This window comes from Prinia subflava, chromosome 8 (assembly GCF_021018805.1).
Source record: "Prinia subflava isolate CZ2003 ecotype Zambia chromosome 8, Cam_Psub_1.2, whole genome shotgun sequence".
NCBI classification, from domain to species: Eukaryota; Metazoa; Chordata; class Aves; order Passeriformes; family Cisticolidae; genus Prinia; species Prinia subflava.
Window position 1 is genome coordinate 26,808,309 of NC_086254.1, and position 19,246 is coordinate 26,827,554.

Consider the following 19,246-nt stretch of genomic DNA (forward strand, 5'->3'; position numbering starts at 1 on the left):
TTGCAAAGTCTTGTGCTTTTGTTGTCCTGGTTTTAAAAATAAGTTGAAGTGGGAGGAATTGGTTTAAAATAGGAATTGTGCAGAGTCTGGTGTATTTCTGGAAGAGAATTCGTGTACCTTCTACTGCTGGGGACTGTGACCTTGTAGGGGACACGGTGACCTGCAGAGCTTTGGAAAGCAGAGCGTGCTAGTGGCAGCCACATCACCTGGGACGTGTCACTGCCAAGTGACAGCTTCAGCTCTGTGCCTGGCAGACACTTTGTGTGACATTATTCACATCCAGCTGACTGACAGATCCACTGCCACGTTGTTCTTCCTTGGTCCTGGGCCCTGCCTGGGACTGTGGGTGGTGTGGATAGTTTGTTACACACTGCATCACTGCTGGGGAGGTCACTGGGAGGAGATTTTACTCCTGAGCTCCTCCTGGGACCTGGCTCATCTTTAGGAGCAGCCCTTTCTGTTTGTTTCCTCTCCTGTAGTTCTGGAAGGCAGGAATTCTGGAATTCAGAGTATTTCCCTCCCCTCTGTAGAACCTATTTCAAGGTATACTGTGGATGTGTTTCTGCAGTTTTTGCTTCAGCTGCATGCTTTGTTTTGTCCTTTGCCTTTGCAAAATCCTCACATCCTTTAAGAAAGGGACTATCCATGGTCATCAATCCGGAATGTGTGATCCTCTCTGAAAAACTATGAGAATTCAAAAGAGTTTTAATGATTATCACAGAGTCATAGGATGGTTTGGGTTGGAAGGGGCCTTATTCATCATCTCATTCCACCCCCTGCCATGGGCAGGGACAGCTCCCACTATCCCAGGGTTCTCCAAGCCCTGTCCAGCCTGGCCTTGGGCACTGCCAGGGATGGGGCAGCCACAGCTTCAATGGGCAGCCTGTGCTAGGGCCTCACCACTCTCCCAGGAAAGAAATTTTTTCCAATATTTAATCTGAACTTGCTTTCTGTCAGTTTGAGGCCATTCCTCCATGTCCTGTCACTACATGCTGTGCCCATGTGATTTGTAGTTAGTTATATTTTTATCCCTTACCCTGTTCTGCTTTTGGGGCTTCTTCCTTGGGACAAAAGTGGCTTTTTTATTTCAGAACTGGTACCTGCATTTCTAAATTGTGTTATTGGACTACATAATATCTTGTTTAACCTGTTTGTGAAAGGCTTTAGAGCATCACCAAGGTGTAAAGCTTATTTCAGAGGAACCAAATAGGTTGTTCTCTGATTAGAAGATGCCAGAAACTCTTACAAGTTTTTGACTTCACATCCTGTGCGTAGCTAGTTTGGGTTTGCATATTTTGGGCGTTGGCCTGCAAATAAGCAAAATAACTAGAAAATCTGAGTTCTGCCCAAATAACTTGTTCAAGACTTGCTTCAGTGAGTTATGTTAGGCTTAGCTGTTTTCTATAAATTGCTTTAACACTCAACTTTAAAGGTAATTTCAAAGAGTAAAATCTTACTGTGAATATTCTGGACAATGTATCAGAGAATATATCAGAGTGAAATCTAAGATATTACAGCTGCAGTACAGATTTCCCAATCAAAGTTGTGCTCTTTGGATGGGTATTATGCTTTTTTTGGATGTTTTTATCCGTTGTCATTCAGTGTGAGCTTCAAAAATAGCATCTCCCCTGTAGGGAAATTATTTTGATGCAAAAATAAAAATAATTGTAGTCTTTTGTACTCATGCACACAAATTTGATAATAAATCAAATTAGTTTGTACCAATCCAAAGCCCTAAAATATGAGGAAGTAGATAAGCTTTGTTGCTTATCCTGTAAACCACAAAATCTGTACTGGTTGTGGTCAGGGGTGTGTTGTCATCATTAAATGAGGAATTTCCAGTTCTCTTAAGGTGCCTCTGCTTGCAGCTTTTCCCTGTTATTGATAAGATGGTTTGGTGAGTGCAGCTGGGCTGAGATCCCCAGGAAAAGCACATTTCTGGGTATCTCTGTCTTGGGCAGCCAGGCTCAGCCCCTTGGCCCTCCCTGGAAAGTGAAGCCCACTAAGATAATTCTAACCTGTAAACCAGCAAACCTCAACTGCTGAAACTGTTCTCTCAACAAGTGAAATCTGTTTGAAAACATGTTTGTTACATTCCTGTTGATTACTGTGTATGCAAGAAAATGTCCAAATAGACTTTGTGTTTCTTCTACGCTGTAGAAGAGACTGAAAAGTGAGACTATAACAGGATGTTTGTGCTTTATGAAAGATTTTCCAGGACAGCAGCTCGTCCTGAGCTCTTGAAGGTCTGTATGATACAGCAGTGTTGCACCCTTCTTTTAATTGCAATTTTGATAAAAGCTGCTAATAACCACACTTGCTGGTGTGCAGGTGAATTCTGGAAATCAGGGAATGGAGGAGAAAATACAGATTACAGATTTTGAACATGAAGCCACCAGGATGTTTTTGTCTTATGGTATTTCAGCCTAGTTGAAAGTAACTTTTGCTGTTGCTCTTAGTAAGAGAACAGGATTTAATCCCAGCTTTTTGGCTCATGGAAGCTGAATGCTGTTATCACTGTGTGTTCAGCTACATGCAAATTCATGTTAATCTCTGCTGTATGAAAGAACTGAATGTAAAAGAATAATACAAGTGGGAAGTTATTCCTAGTGTAACTCAGCAAAAGATATTATTTTTTTCCTTTTTTAAATGTTCCTAACACCTTAGGACGATTTGCAATTGTAATTATTTAAAGTAATTTCAATGAATATTTTGTATATAATTTACGGGCATATGATTGAATTTTCATATAGCAGTGAGTTTCAGGTGGGGTGTGAGGTAGATGTCAGCAGAACACAATATAACTCTGCTTTTCATTTATCTCTGGTTCTGGTCACTTCATTTATACTTGCAGAGTGTTTTTATAGGAAAGCTTCATTGTCTCTGCAGCAAAACTGCACATTGTGGGTTGTAGTTCCACTTCACAAGGCCTTTTGTGCAATTATTATTGTGCAGGAGAGGGGAGAGGAGAAACTGGCATTCATCTGTATGACCTTATTTATTCTAAGGCTCCTAATGACATTTGACAGTTTTGTAAGCCATAATTTTTATTTTTTAGTGCCCTGTATACCAGACTAAACAGAAAAAGGAATGATGCAAGAACACATAGAGAAAATAATTTAGTTATAGTCCTGATCATGAGAGGGCTTCCTTCTGGAAATACTGGCAGCCGTTTTGCTAGAAGGGTGCAATGCTTGCAGGCAGTTGAAAGCATAAATGTGTTGCATCTTCAAAGATACTTGGAGGGTGAGGACTTGTAAATCTGATATTGCTGCTGCAGAGATTGTTATAAAATCCTGTAGTAGCAAGGAAATGGGAGGTTCCTAAGGGAAAAGTGACAAACTAAAATACCTATCCTTGAAACACATAAAACACTTCAAGGCAAGCATTAAATTAATTAACTTAGGTGAGTCCCATAATGGGCTGGTTTAGCTCCCCCCTCTGAATGGACAGTTAGAAGAACTGAATGTATGTGAGACATTCAAACAGCTTTTGTTCTGGGCAGTGAGGGGGAAAAGACTTGAAAAAAGTTCGATTTCTTGCAGAGAAAAAGAAGAAATTGGCTTCAAACATGGTAAACTCTTCTCCTAGGAGCAGAGTGCACTTCTGGCTTTGTGTCCCTTAATTGGAATGGAATTGTGCAAGTTATAATTACTCTGGAGAAACTAGTGTCACAAAAGCAGTGGAATCTTCAGGATCAGAAAAAATTGAGACTGACAGATTGAGGTTGTTTTGGAGGAGATATCGATAGCATTACCATGCTGTCATTTATTGCTGTGTACTTGGCTTGTTGTTGGAACCTGGTGAACATTTGTAAGAGTGAAAACGAAATTTTCTCATTCTCCTTAAACTAAAATTGGGTGAGGTAAAAATATTTGCGTTACACCATTGCTAACCATCTGGAAAAAAATCTAATTTAGTCTATCCATAAAGTAGAGCTGGAATGCTACAAAAATCTGTAAATTATTTGGAGAGTGTGTGGTTCTAGTGAGGAAAACTTCATTGGTTCTTTACATTCCTTCTAGAGGGAAAAATTTCCAGTTGTCTCTTCAAGAATGCATAGCAGTAGCCTGACAAAACTTCTCTCAGGATCACTACATATTGATTGCATGATGTAGAGTCAGACCCAGCATTTTCATGCAGTGGTCAGACTTGGAGATAGTAAGGTTCTTTCTTGTTCCCAGCTTTCTTGGTTAAGGATGCAGTAAGGCTTACCCTCTTGCTAAAGCAGAATTTTTGGTTTGCCAGCTGGCTTTTTCTTCTGTCAGTTCTCTGCTCCTTCTAGCTGTACTTGCCTGAAATTTAACTTGCTGTAAATAAGATACATTTTACAGTAACGTATGTGAAGTGTTTATACAGAGAGAAGAGTGGCACAGTAAATCAGCTGTTCTTGTGGCAGGTAGTACTTGTCTTCAAAATTACTGTGGTATCAAAGACAGCTGTTTACTTACAAATGCAAAATTCCATGTTTTGCCAGGGGAAGAAACGGGAAAATTAGTGTTTGTCAAGTGTGAGTGTTTGTACACAGGAGAAATGTGGAAGCTGCTAATTCTCTTTCCCTGTCTTGTCAAATAGATCATCTAAAGCAGCTGGGTATTTGCAAAAGAAGACCCTGACAGCACACAGATACTTAATCTCTAAATCAAGTTCAACGATGCATTAGAGAGAGCTGCAGTGGCTGCACAGAGATTTCACACTGAAGGATGAACAGTGAAGAGGAGTTTTATGATGCCGTTACGGGTGAGTGATGGGCACGGTGCCAAGGGGAAGAAAACCCCTATAAATTGCATTGTGTGTGTGGTAAGGGGCTGGTAATATATAGCAGTTAATAATAAATCAAAAGTAAACTTGTGGTGGTAAAACTTGTAATGATGTCTTCTGAAACGTAGAAGAGGAAAATTGTAGTTCCTGTTCAGGCTTGGAAATGAGGGGTTTTTTGTTAAAGCTTAATGCCAGTTATTATTTCATCGCTAGAACAGTCCTTTAGTGGCCAGGTCATGCTTTCATTTTCTGTGAAAATCAATTTAATAGGAGCTTGAGAAGCAGACCCTTTGAAAGGTGTAATATTTCCTGTGGGTTGTTTCTATTGTTACTGTATTCATTTTTTTATTTTAATGGAAAACTTATCCTAAAGAATTGCAGTAGAAAATGTTTTTCTAGTCAGAAACAAATTGCTGTAAAAATATGTTTTCAAGATAGAGAGCCAATAGTCTATGCAATCCTATTTTTTTCTAAAAAAGCAAACATGAATCACTTCACACTTGAGCAGTGTATCAAATAGTACTTTGCTTTCAACTAATAAGGATGAATAGTTATTTATAAGAGCTTTAGATGGCTTTAGTGGTGAAATAAAATGCTTGAAGTATTTTAATACAAAGAAAGGAAATCCTCTTAAAGATCTCAAACAATTTTAAAGATTTCCACTGAAATGTCTCCTGAGAAATCCTGTAGCAGAGGTGAAATGAGAAATACCAAGTGTATAGTGATTAATGTAAAATCACAGGAATGAAAAGAGAATAATGGGAAGTGTGAAAGCTGAAGGAATGGAAGTAGCATGGTAGATACAAGTGGGTAAGGTAGACTCAGACATGGTTGGTTGGAAATTTCATGTGAGGAGTAAACAGAGGGGGCTGGGTGAAGCTGTGTGACTGACAGCAGACTGTACAGGACTTGTCACAACTATGTCACAGAGGAGAGAAGGAAATTTGGTTTGCATTCATGCCAGCTGGGAGTGATGGGGACTAGTACTCTAAATTCATCTGTAAAATCAAACCATTGTACCATTAAAACCTTGAAAACACAATGGGTTGTATCTGTATGTCGTTAGTAATCCTTCAGTTTCAAGAGCTCAGGGTCGCTGCCGTAAATGAACTAGATTTTTTTTTTCCACTGAAAAAGGTGTGAAAAGAAATGTACCTCTAAACATGAGGTCTGTGTTGTACAGCTTCGATGGTGATGCATTCCTTTGTCCCTTGCTGCAGAACTGCACAGCCCTTGGTGTTTGACTCACCTGCATTTAGACACTCTGGTTTTGTCCTCTTTCCTCTTCTTTTTCCCCTCTACCTCAAAAGGTTGATTCCTCCTGCAAGTGCTCCAGGTGGTGGTGACTGAGCTGTTGTGCAGGAGCTGTTCCTGTACCTGGAGCCGTGGCTGCTCAGAACTGGGGTGTTGTGTGTCAGTTCTGTGAGCACTCCTTGTTCCATCCTCATCTTATGCCTCCACAGGGGGAAATGTGCTGGCAGGAGATAAGTTTATACATATACATATATATATAATTTATATGTTATATGTGTTTCTTGGAGCCTGGTACTTAGTTTAAGAGTAGTGCTAAGTTTGGGATACTTTGCTTCAGATTTGTTCTCCCTCGGGACTGTCTGTCTTTAAGGACTGGTGCTCAATCCCTTTCCCCAGCTGGGTGCTTTAGGAGATGCTGACAGCTTGATGAGTTATTTGCACAAACCTAGTGAAGTCAGACCGAGTGCTTTGTGGCTGTGTCTTGTCCAGGTCATTCAAAAATGTGAAGAACAGCTATAAATGGCATTCATGTTCCCTGGCTGCTGATGTCTGTAGTAACTCTCTGCTCCTGTGGGTCTTTCACATGGTGCTTTAGTGAATCTTTAGGTGTTAATGGGTCCTGGTAGTGCCTGCCTGTCTCTTGGTTTTTGAATGGTCTGGACATGGTAGATGCAGTATTCCTAGGAGATCAAGTCTACAATCAAATTCCTTTCTGAGCCAAGGTGAGTTTCCAGGTTTCCCAGTGAGAACTCCAGGATCTGAGGTTCCAAATTTTGATTTAAAAAAACCTGGAATTCCCTTGGCAGGCTCCTCAGTGTGCTCTTTCCAGGGATGCTGTCCTTGTTTTTGGGTCAGATCAGTAGAAGGGCAGAAGCTCCTTCAGATGTGCTTAATCTGCTCAAAGTCTAGGATTGGGATGTGGCTGCCAGGAACGAGCACGTTTTCCAGTTGTTTTTTAGTGTTGAGATGAAAAGTGTGTGCACCATACATTTATTTTTTGCTGCTGCTGAGTCTTGGGCCCTGGTTTCCCCTGAAGGAGCTGCAATGTGTTCCCAGTTCACTGATTTTAGGAATTGGGTTCTGGGGTTGGTGTCCTGTAGGGAGTAAACCAGGCTTAGAGCACTTGGACTCTGTGGGAGTTGCTCCAGAATTCTGCAGCACACTCAGCAATCACCCAGGTAGTTTCCTGCCTGCTTTAAGGTGGTATGGACTCACTCCTTGAGGAAGTCACAGCTTTCCCATAGTTATTAATTAATGACATCCACTTGTAGAGTACAAATCTCTCCTAAGGAGACCCCTGATTTTTGTAGTGCTGGATTTAACTCCTTGGCTGAGAAGTTTCCTCCTTCTGACACTGTCCCCATCTCATCCAAAAGACATGCTCATGGGAGGGAATTGTGTGTCTTGTGGTTGGGAATCATCTTCCTGGCACATGGTTTGTCCCTGACTGGGTGATGATGGCACTTGCAGAGGTGCAGCATGGACTGGATATCGATGAATCAAGGGGATGAATCGAGTTGGTGACAGAGGTTCCATGGGGAGAAGTTTCTGTGCAGTCAGAGGTTATTAGCATTGCTGACACTTGACAGCCTTACCTCATGAATGAGTACTGCCCTAGGGAATCCCTTGGGAATGTTACCTATGATCTCACTTAATTCCAGACATCACAGCTGTAAAGAATCTGCTTTTTCTCAAATTCCAGTGGCTGCCTTCTCTGAGGCTGGATCAGGATAAAGATGGTCAATCCTTAGATGAATTTCAGATTCTTCAATTTTTCTTTGAGACAAGGAGCATATAGCTTTGATCTGTGTCACCTTGTGTGTGTTAATGTCATCACAGACTTTGTAAAGACAGTGTGCCATCAGGGACCTGTTTTAGAGCTGTATCCTTCATTGATATTGTCAGGTATCTTTCTGCCAAAGCATTTTGTGAACGTGCTGCCACAAAGCAGGAAAATGCTTGGCTCTTTACCAGGATAATTTATTTTTGAGAACATGAATAGTTTAATTTTGCTTTTTTTAAATATTAGCCTGCAGTTTCATGGAAATGCGTTCTGTGCCCATGAGGCTTGGCTGGTTCATCCAGCCAGGTGTAGTTGTGAGGATGTTGTTGTCTGTTGCTTTCGCATGGGGAGGAGGAGGTGAGGTTATCTGCCAAACTGATGTATTTTCATTCTGTCTGGATCACACTGAATCAATGGCTCTGTGAGTATTGCAGGTGTTGTGAAAGGCCAGCCTGCCTCCATCAGCTACAGCCTGTGGCAATGGACTTATTTAGGAAGGTGGAAGATGGTTAATTTTTGGCAAAGAACAACAATACCTCTGGCTTCACTTGCTGTCTGCACTTCCAGCATGTTTATCCTATTCCTAATGCCTTTTTTAGGTCTGAAGGCTCTCAGTACCCAGGTATTTTGATTCCCTTTTTGCCCTGGCTGACAAGGTTTAATTAGTACTCAGGGAAGTTGCTGCCTGTCCAAAGGGGAGGTCTGGTGTCTGTCCATGACTCAGGGCTCTGCTGCCTTGGCTCATGGGCACACACTCTGAGTGCACTTGTTTCATTGCAGGATGTGGAAGAGGAAGGCTAAGAGAACTAAAGTTACTGGCAAGTCACTTTTCTTTAAGCTCTTGAAATAGGTTTATGTTTGCACGCAACTTGAGTATTTTACTTTGAAAGTTTGAGGCTTTTTAAAAGCTTTTGTTTCACTCTTAACACATGTAAGTGGAACTTCTGATTAATCTAATGCTGACATTGTATTTCTGTCTCTGGTCCCCTATCCTCCTTTTAAATCTCCATTTTGATCCTGACTCCCAGTGGCTTTTCAGTATGAAAACTGTCCTGTAAGTAACTCTTGCCTACTCAGTTTCTCAAGTTCAAACCTTTATTGGCAGCTGGTGTAATGCTCTTTTTGGAACTTGGAAAAACTACAACAAATCATTTCTGTAAGTTGTTTTTCTTCCAGGTCTACTTCCTCTGCATAAAACAGTGTCTGGATAGTTCTTAATAGAACCATAATACCTAGAACTTCATTGAGAAGCATCTTGTGAACCTTTCTCAATGGGCTTGTAGTGGATAAGTCATGTGATGCTAAGGTGGAAAGTGTAGTTGAGAGTCTGTGATTATCTGGCTGTACCACAGTGGTTTTGGTTTGTTTTTTAAGTAATTAGATGGAAATGCAGTCAAAGAAAAGCAAACTTACCCTTCTGATGTACTTCCTTTTCTGGAGCAGGGATTTAATTTTTGTTGTTTGTCTGCAAGACACTCATTTGAATTAGCATTTATTTACTTATTTACTTACCACTGACATATTGTCGTCCATAAATAATATATATACTTGAATGTAGATTCCTGTTGTGCTTTACAAGAACAGGACAAAACAATTTTTAACCATAGGAGACAGAAATCCTAATGTGGATAACACAATGAGCGTTTGATAGGATTTGCAGGGTTTCAGTGTAAAGACTGAAATTACAGTAAGTTTTCAGAACTATTCCCCTATAAGTCAGTGGACTGTTCCTGTGTGAAGCTTTACTTTCACATGTAGGTGTTAATCTCATTGAAGTGATGCTGTTCCTTGTGTCACGTGAGCTTGATCAGTTTTTTGGGTGAGGGTATTGTACCAAAAAGCTCTTTTTTTTGTTGTTGTTTCTCAACTTACAAGTTAAGCTAATGAGTTGTTTTGCTGCTTGTACTGTAACAGGTTCCAAAACTACTAATATATGGTTAAAATACTATTTTAAAATCATAAATATTTTGTTGTGAGTTGACTGAAGGTTTCTTTAAGACAGGTGTTTCAGGGTAGTCCTCATTTTAATGACCTGAATCTATATATGACTGTCATGCTTTCCAATTGAGTACTAAGAGTGCCAAGGTGTGGTTATTGCTGTATAATTACATTCTTGTGACATCAAAATGTAGGAGACAGGACAAGACATGGCATCACCCATTACACCTGCTGTTTACCAACTAAGATCATATCACTGGGACTTCCTGGTGCAGTTCTGAATGTTACTGCCATGGTCTTGAGGTTTTTATTTCTGGAATGTGTGCCTTGCATGAATTGCTCTAATACAGCAAAAGCAGTCATTGGAGAGGTTAAAATGAAGTACTACTTTGTAAAAAAGTTAATGGCAGAGGATCACAGTGTTTTAGTCTATTTAAAATTGAAATAATCTTTGTCACAACTGATTTCTTTACTCCATTAGAGTGTTTACAGGCTTTGTAATATTTCATAATCTTTGTGTACCCACAACTGGACTTTAGGACAGGCCATAGCTGAGTGTGATGTGAGTACAAAGACAAGGGGCTGCCCAGGTTGTGACAGCTGGAATGAAAGGAATGCTAAAATTATGTTATGTATTCCTTAAAACCATAGCAAAAAAATTGTGTGCCAGCAAATACCCATGTTTAATGTTGCTTTTTTATTCTGACTCCTAAATTGGAAGCTGGAAACCAAAGTCTTTCTTGGGGAAGAATTGGCACTCAGAAAGGACTTAATGATCTTAGAATTAATTTCAGCGAAAATGTTCCTTTATTACACTGATTGATCAGCAGTGTTTTCTGCTGTAGTGCTGTGACAGTTGTGAAAGATTGTATTAATTGATCATTTTAGGTGCTCTGTGGTGATGCTGTTGTGGTTTACAAGTGGTTTATTTCTGCAGTCTGGGTAGCAGCACTGAGGGGAGGCCTCTTGCTGTTGATTGAGACCAAGGGTGTGTATAGAGGTGCACAGAATGCTTTTAAAATCTTATTCAAAGCTGTATGCAAAAATTATCATTATTTATATTACTATGTGTGTAATTTATGTGACTAAAAATCATTAGACTGGAACCTGGGATTGTTGGTTTAGTCCAGCTTTTACTTAGGGCTGCTTGATATCACAAGTTTGTGTTCTACAGATTCCTGCTGGTTTAACATTTTTAGGAATAAAGCTGTTCCAGACACATTGCTGCAAGCTGGGGTTTGGTTGCAGTGGTGTTTCCAGTAGCTCCTGACCAAGGGGATGGATTTGGGACATAGGAAATGCAGCCAGCTCCTGCAGGTCAGGCTGTGGGTCACTTGTAGAGCTCAGGGAATGATTGATCCTGGTGTCCACATGTTCCTGCTGCAACCATTAGGGGAGTGTTAGATGGTTTGCACATATGGGTGGCAAAAAGAAGTTCAATATCCTCCAGTTCTGTGGTTCCTGTTGTCTGGTGTTTGCCCCTGCATTGTGAAATGGCTGTTTTCTCTTTTCTTCTTTTCTTTTCCTCTTTGGCTATTAGCAGTGTAAGTTTAATTTATTTAAGGTCTTTGAGGAAAACTACATAACTGAAACAAATTATTGCAATTACATTGCAGCTCTGAAAAAGAGACAATGCAGCTAATCCGATTAGGAGCTACTCGAGAGCTTTTAAGATTCTAAATGAGTTTTATATTCAGCAGTGTGAAAAATGATAATTCTTGATTCTAATGCAATAGTTGGCTCATAATACTCCTGGAAATTAGGTCACTTAATAAGGGTTTTCACTCTGATACTCTGAAATATAAACTAACCTAGTCTAAGTGTAGGTCTCAGACACTTCAAGTGTGAGACTTGCAAAATGTGAGTGGCACTCTGTGGTAAGATCCCTAAGAAAACTGTTGCCTTTTGGTTTTTCTACAGGCTTTGATTCTGACAATTCTTCAGGAGACTTCTCAGAAGCAAATCATAAAGTCCCAGAAATGCTTGATCTAGATCCACACCAAAGCAATAGGACTGGAAAGCATAATGGAGAGACAGAGATACAAGAAAATGGGATTAAGAGACACAGGTAAACACATAGAGCTGCATAGGAGGTGAGAGGTGAGCATGTGCTGGCTCATACCTTTTGGGGCATTGCTGTTCATGCAGAGGGGAATTCTCTGGGACTGGAGAGTCATTTCACCTGTCTGCTCCTCTGCCAAGTCTGGGGTGATGCTTTGCTTCCTCTGTAAGTTGCTTCAATAGAAAAGAAAATGGCTTATTGTTTAATGGGCTGATAAAGACAGTTGGATTTTTTTTTTCTATTACAGGACATCATTACCTGCCCCAATGTTTTCTAGAAGTGATTTTAGTGTGTGGAGCATATTAAAAAAATGCATTGGACTGGTAAGTTAGCTTGGATGAAGCATCTGTGTTAGGTCTCCTAATGTCAGCTGATTAATTTTATTACTTAAATATCAAGACAGAATCTAAAACCTGGTGGATTTTCCTTTTTTATTTCACTAGGAAAAAATTTTAAACTGTAACTCCCAGAATCTCAACATTTATTTATTAACAGTACTATTTCCATATCTTCTTTAGCTGTTGGAGCATGTGGATTGGCATATCTGAAGCTGTCCTTTAAGAACTGGACTAAAGCCATTAAAATATAGCCAAATATGTTTGATTGACACAATGCTCTCTTATCTGCTTTTTTTCTTTATTCTTTACTTAGCAAAATGTGATTCAGGAATTTATTTTGTTATTTCATGTCATCTAGAAGATGCAGTTGTTCTCTCAGAACTCCTTTTGGTGGGATGAGTGACCTGTCTACTCAAAACTTTTCTTGGACCAAATCAGTTTAAGTTAGTTAAAGTTAACATTTTTCTTCCCTTGCCTGTGCCAAGGTGAGGAAAATGTTGCATTAACTTCACCTGGTGGCATTCTGCTACGTTTTAAGCACTTACATAAATGTTTAATGCTCAGTCATGAATGCAACTTTGTAATTAAACAGCCAAATTTGCTTGGGTAAAGTAAAAGACCTGAGGTGCTGGAAATCTGTGTGAACTTCCTGTCTGTCTTGTACCCACATGGGAACCCAGAAACGGTCTGACACAGATAACAGGTTGCTTAAATAAAGCCACTAAAATCTGCTAGAGCAATTCAAATACTATTCTTTATGTAACTGTTCCTTTCAAAAAATAATTTGTGGTTGCTGCAGTACAATAGATAGATTTTATGCAAATAAGCATGTGAGGGTTTCCAAGGAGTGTGTGGCACTTCAGTATCAGCACGGAGCTGGTTGGCCCATTATTGCTGCTTCCTAGGGAAATTTTAACCTCTTCTGCTTTACACAGACCACAGCAGAGGAGGTAACATTCTCTCTAATTTTATTAGGTTAGCTGGATCAATGTTTTATGTTGTTATTTCAGATTTCAAGTAGGGTTCTGCAGTGCTTCCAGCCCCTTTCAGCTGTAGCACTTGGAGGCTGTCAAATACCCTTTGGGAATACTATAAATAAGCTCACCCACAATCAAAATTCTTGTTGTTGCCAGTTGTTAACTTAGTGCTGAGTCTAAAAAGTCAATTTGCCCTGTGGTTATGTAGGAGCTGTCCAAGATTACGATGCCCATCGTCTTCAACGAGCCCTTGAGTTTCCTTCAAAGGATAACAGAATATATGGAGCATATATACCTCATCAATAAGGCTTGTAGTCATGCAGATCCCCTGGAAAGAATGCAGGTAAGAACCCCCACCAGCTTCTGGGTAATGCACAAGAAGTTTTTTTCCTCCCAGTCTTTGATTTTAAGACAGTTTCTTATTTCTTTCTCAGGGGCTACTGTAAAAATGCCCAATTTATCTGTCTAGATGAGTTTCTGCTTTCATAGTGGTTGTGTCAAATATTTGTGACACTTTGACCCTCCATGCTGTGCACAGAGTTTGGAAGTGCCACAACTGACCATGCCCAAGGATCTCAGCTAATTTCTTTAATTAGACACCGTGACTCTTTTTGTGGTTTTATGTGTTGTGAGGATGAAATCTTGGCTTTATGTCATTCTAAATTGGTTTGTTGAGTGGCCTCATGATTTTGAAGTTCCTGAATGAAAAATTGTTGTGACAGAGACAAATTTACCACTCTTTTCTTCTCCAAAACTGGTCATTATTGGAGTAGGATACAGTACCTGGCTGGTCTCATACCAAGGAAGTGAATATGGTGACACCTTTGTGCATCAGCTTGTGCTGGTGTTGCTGGAGCTGTGGTTTTAGTAGAACTGCAGTGTTTATCTTGGATCCTGTGTTTGTGTGGTCCATACCTTCATTTCCCAGCCTGCAGGAGCTCCTCGGTGTCACCTGAACCTGCTGGCCTGGTTCAGGATGTCTCATTTGTGCTGGAAATAGTTTACCTGGCACCAGGAGAGTGAGGCTCTATTCCAGTGTGCTGAGGGTGGGGAGCAGTCAAAGTTGGGGGGAAAGTAGATTTTAAAAACCAGGCTGATCTTCTAGAAGTAGGTGAGGCAGAGTGTAATCTGGCAGAATTTACCACAGACAATAATTCCTGTTGGAAATGATATTCTTAATAAGTGCTTATATTTCCCGACTTCTCTGTCATTTATTCTATGGCTTACAGATGTTTTTGCTTTAAGCAATATAAAGCAATTCCTTTTTGGAATAATGAATACTGTAATGTGCAACAAATAAATTACATTAAACTTAGAGTTTTAATGCACTATTCTTATAACAATGTGTTCTTAATTTGCTTACAGGCTGTAGCTGCTTTTGCAGTTTCTGCTGTAGCTTCTCAGTGGGAGAGAACTGGCAAACCATTTAACCCACTGTTAGGAGAAACCTATGAATTAACCAGGTAGTAATTATTTTAAATTGGGGCTGTTTGTGTTCTTGAGTTAGCAGACTCTCACACTGGTTTGGTTATAGTAAAATACCACTCAAGTGTATTTCTGAGTATAGCTAAAATCTTTTCCTCAAACTATCTTGAACTTTGTGAGAAGCTGTTACAAAAGCTTGTAATTTTATTTCTAAGTTTAGGCAGAGTATTCTTTGAATTATTTAGAGAAAAATTGGCTCATGTTCTTCTGCCAAAGACACTTCCTGAACAGACACTATTCATTAATTTAAATATTGTTTTGTTGATCATGTCGGATAGAGAAATTAGTCAGAAGGACTTTGAGCTTTCTCAAATAAATGAGTGATATGTCTGCAGTAGAGAAAAGAATTTTCAGTCACACCTTTTCATGTTGCCCAAAGGTTTCTGTATTCTTATGAGTTATTTCAGTGAAACTTCTTCAGATGCCTTTCTGGGTAGAAATCTGGTTTGTGGTATAAAAAGAAAGTGTGCAGAGTAATTAATTTCTTTAACTGTAAATGTGTCATGGAACTAGAAAAGGAAAAGTCTCACCTTCAGTTTAATCTAAAAATACTTCACTTTTTTGTTAAGTATCAACTCTTTTCTCCTGCCATATTAAAAATATACTTACTGTTTAATGCTTTTTTGTTGTTGTTGCCAGGGAGGACCTAGGATTTAGGTTTATATCTGAACAAGTCAGCCACCACCCACCTATTAGTGCATTTTATTCTGAAGGCCTCAATAAGGACTTCGTATTTCATGGATCAATCTATCCCAAACTAAAATTCTGGGGGAAGAGTATAGAAGCAGAACCTCGGGGAACAATTACTTTGGAGCTTCTGAAGTGAGTATGAGAAATAAATAACTTTTTTTACTTATTACAATAACCCTGTTGGCTTTTCAGGGGTGATTACCTAAAAAACCCTTGCTGAAGAGGTTGTAAAAATTGATTTACAAGTTAATTTTCAATGCTTGATTTCAGAGCTGTTTATTTTAAAATTTATGTTATGCTTCCATAGCTGTAGCAATTTGACCCAGTTTTTCCACCATGGAAATTAGCATTTCTTACAAATTGGTTGCTACTGAAAGCTAGTTCTGGGAAGGCATGTAAAATTTAAATATAGAGATAAAATTCTCTTACTGGGCTCTTCATGCTCATCTCAGTTTTCAGTATTGCTGTTGATTTTAGTGGTTTGTGTGGAAAGAGCTGCATCTCACAAGAACTGTTCTTGTGGTAAGGGAACAGGAGAAACTTGTCAGGATTGCCACTTCCAGAGAAGGATCAGCTTCCTCCTAAAATCAAGAATGGCTCTCTGGATTGCTCCCAGGCTTGTCTCTCATAAATGACGTGATGTCCCACGAGTTGCTTTGTGTCCTGGTGGCACAAAGACTGGAGCTTTCCTAAGTGGGACATGAGGATGCACTAGAACAGTTGCAAATAAAGTATTCTGCATTTGGTGCTTTTATAAAAGCCTTTCTGAGGCCTAACTCTGAGGTGGTTTTGAAATGTTGATTTAAGAAAGTTCTAAACATTTGGTTTCAATAATGAACCAACTTGCCTCCCATAGCAAACATTGACTTTTCCTGTACTTTCTTTTGGAAGTAGTTTAATTTTTCAGCTGTTGGCATTTAATATTCCAAAGTTCATAAAAGTATAAACTGGTCTTGGAGATAAATGGTGATGGAAATAAAGGAAATTTCTTCTGAATGTAGAAGGAGCTGTGAACGTTAGCGCAGAATGCAGCTGTTATCAAAATAATGTTTGTTCCTCAAGAGCCTTTCTTTAGAAAACTATTAAAATTCCTGCTGAGCCTAATCAAGGCTGAGTTTTAAACTGGAATATAAACCGTTAAAGCATTTATTTTAAATAATTGCTTCCAGTTAGCAGCAGAAGTTGAAATCAACTTTTGAGCCTCTCAGTGTTGTGATTCAGACCATTCTGTTGCTTTGAGGAGTCTGAGAACTGCTCAAGGCTTGAGTGAACAAGGAGCTGTTTGGGAAGCAAAGCTGTGAGTCAGTATTAAATTGTGCCTTTATGTTAACCCATGACTATTTTTCAGAGCATCAGAAGACACTTTTCCCTCACTTCTCCAGCACAAAATGTGCTTCAATTAATCAGCCCTAACCATAAGTGCTTTATGTTGTGTTTTGGTTTATGCTGTAAAGCTTCTGGAGTCAGAATAGTTCAGGAATAAAACTGTGTTTAAAGGCTGGGGGAGGAATTTGAGGGATTCTGGTTTTTTTTTCCTCCCAGTTGAAGAGTAGTCATTGTTCTAAAGACTTCTTGAAGAAAAGGAGCTGTGAGAATTCAATGATTTGTTATTTCTCTGTACTGGACAAATGAGTTGGAAACACTACACTGGAGTGTTCTCTGAAGTACAAGGCACTTTTTACAGAGGACACTGCTTTTTCTGTATTTTCTGTTAAAAGAGTTCATAAACTTTTCTAAGATGGATTGATTGCCTACCAGGTAACGTCAAAATTTTCCTTACCACCGTGGAAAGATGAGTGTGAATAGATGGCTTTGACTCTGCTAGTGACAATAGGAATCCTGTTGTTTAACTTTTTGATCATTTATGGACTAATGTCTTTTAAGGATTTAGGATCTGTTAACTCACCTTGAAAGCTTTTCACAAAATAATAAACCAAAAATAAAACCAAGTGGAAAATCAATTCTAGGATTTTTCCTTCTTCTCAGTAAATCTTTGGGGAGAGGATTGAGTAGTTTAAACAGAATTCAAATGTCATGTTTGTGGAGCTTGCAATAGTGCTGTTGTGCCCCACTGGTGTTAAACAACCAACTAAAAAAGCAAAAACCACTCACACCTCCAAAATTGCCCTCAATGGCACTGGAACAGGCCTCAAATACTGATGAGAAAACTTGTGGCATCTTTGTGGAAACCACTTGCACATTACTGCTGCAATTTACTGCTGCAGCAGCAGTTGAATAGAAGACACTGTTAGGCATTAGTTTGTTAGTCTGGTTCTCCTGCAAATACTATGTTTTATCACTTAAAACTTTGAAAATGCAAATAAAAAAGATGAATTCCTGAACTTCTCTTTATATTGGGCTGAAATTTGTACTCCAAAGCACAACAACTGTAAAACTTATGTGAGAAGGGAGAAGAATAAGAGTAATATCACTTTATTAATTTGCACAAATGCTTGGATGCACCACATTGGTTTGTAGAGAAAAGTCTGTTTCTGTTCTGTTTTGAAGCTGAGTGCTGGCTGTTCAGAGGAGTGCTAAATATTTTGCCCTGCCATGAGCAGAATTGAAAACAGGTTTCCATCTCAAGCTCAAGAAAATGATTTCTTTCTCTTATTTCCTTAACAGGCACAACGAAGCTTACACATGGACAAATCCAACCTGTTGTGTACATAATGTAATTATTGGGAAACTGTGGCTAGAACAGTATGGAGTGGTAGAAATTGTAAATCACAGGTAATGCTGGTAATGATCCCAGGGGCTGGAGGGATTGTTGTGGTCATTTGTGTTACAGAGCAGATTTTATACTTGCACAAAATTTGTTAGTTCTGTGGAATTCTGAAATTTTTAACCATTTTTAATGCCCTGGTCAGATAATAAACCATAGTTAAATAAAAATAATTTATATATATATATATATATAAAAAACTAACCACCAGCTAACTGTAACTATATTTAAAAAGCTAAATAAGGTGAAATAAATTTTCTGATGTATTTAGGGGCTTGCTTCTCTAAGCATGCACTTATTTCCTCCACAGTACTGGAGATAAATGTGTCCTTAATTTTAAACCGTGTGGACTGTTTGGGAAAGAGCTTCACAGAGTGGAGGGATACATCCAGGACAAGCAGTAAGTGATAAAAGCCTCTTGGCCTCTCTGTTTTTGAACACTGGGGCATTTCTTTTGATGGCATGGTGATTACAACGATGGGACTTTAGAATTGCTAATAATGTAGTTTATAACCCAGTTTTGTTCTCTGTGTCAGTATTAAAGCCCCTGGTTCCAGGATAATAATTTGTAAGCATTATTAGAAAAACTCTCCAGTCCAGTTTTGGAAATAAAGGGAAAATGCAGAGTAGGTGGGAAGCATTTACTGTTGTACAGTCATAATTCCAGTCTTCAGTTTAAAATAATGAGAATGTGGTTGTTAGAAGTTTTTAATTAACCCAAACCTGTTTTGTGACTCTGAGTATCTGTATTATAATTTGCTTTGATGTGCCCACATTCATTTAACAGTGGCAAAAGCATGTGACTGTCATGAGGAGCTGTTCTGGAGGGCTGGAAGGAGCTGAAACTTTTACTTTGCCTATCAAACATCTGTGTTTTCTAAGAATCACCCATTCTGTGATTCTGTGAAATCTGCAAATAGAAACATAAAATGCAGTGAAGTAGGAAGCTGAGCATTTAATATAGATCAGAATCTGCAAGGCTGGGCTTAGCAGGCTCAATCTGAAGGAAGAGCTCAGTGTTCTTTGCTTTCTCTGCAGCAAGAAGAAGCTGTGTGTGATCTATGGCAAGTGGACAGAATGTTTGTGGTGCACTGATCCCACCACCTACGAGACCTACAAGAAGAGTGAGAAGAGAGGCAGTGAGCAGAAGAAGAAGTCGGTAAGGTGAAGGATTCTTTAGGGAGAAAAGATTCTGGAATGTCAGGAATGAAATCTAAACATCTGATTTAGGTG

At 39.3% G+C, this 19,246-nt stretch overlaps 2 protein-coding genes across 3 annotated transcripts in view; both read left to right on the top strand.

Moving 5' to 3' along the window:
- Positions 1-19,246, top strand: part of ADRM1 (ADRM1 26S proteasome ubiquitin receptor) — a 62,919-nt gene that overhangs the window by 28,667 nt on the left and 15,006 nt on the right. The gene's annotated exons all lie outside the window — the stretch shown is intronic.
- Positions 1-19,246, top strand: part of OSBPL2 (oxysterol binding protein like 2) — a 35,007-nt gene that overhangs the window by 8,679 nt on the left and 7,082 nt on the right. For both annotated transcript variants that reach the window (XM_063404282.1, XM_063404283.1), the window contains 9 exons: positions 4,576-4,740; positions 11,657-11,804; positions 12,046-12,121; positions 13,322-13,456; positions 14,479-14,576; positions 15,238-15,420; positions 17,914-18,021; positions 18,324-18,413; positions 19,052-19,172. In XM_063404282.1, coding sequence (XP_063260352.1) covers positions 4,704-4,740; positions 11,657-11,804; positions 12,046-12,121; positions 13,322-13,456; positions 14,479-14,576; positions 15,238-15,420; positions 17,914-18,021; positions 18,324-18,413; positions 19,052-19,172 — 996 coding nt within the window. In that variant the 5' untranslated portion in view covers positions 4,576-4,703. The remainder of the gene's footprint in view (positions 1-4,575; positions 4,741-11,656; positions 11,805-12,045; positions 12,122-13,321; positions 13,457-14,478; positions 14,577-15,237; positions 15,421-17,913; positions 18,022-18,323; positions 18,414-19,051; positions 19,173-19,246) is intronic.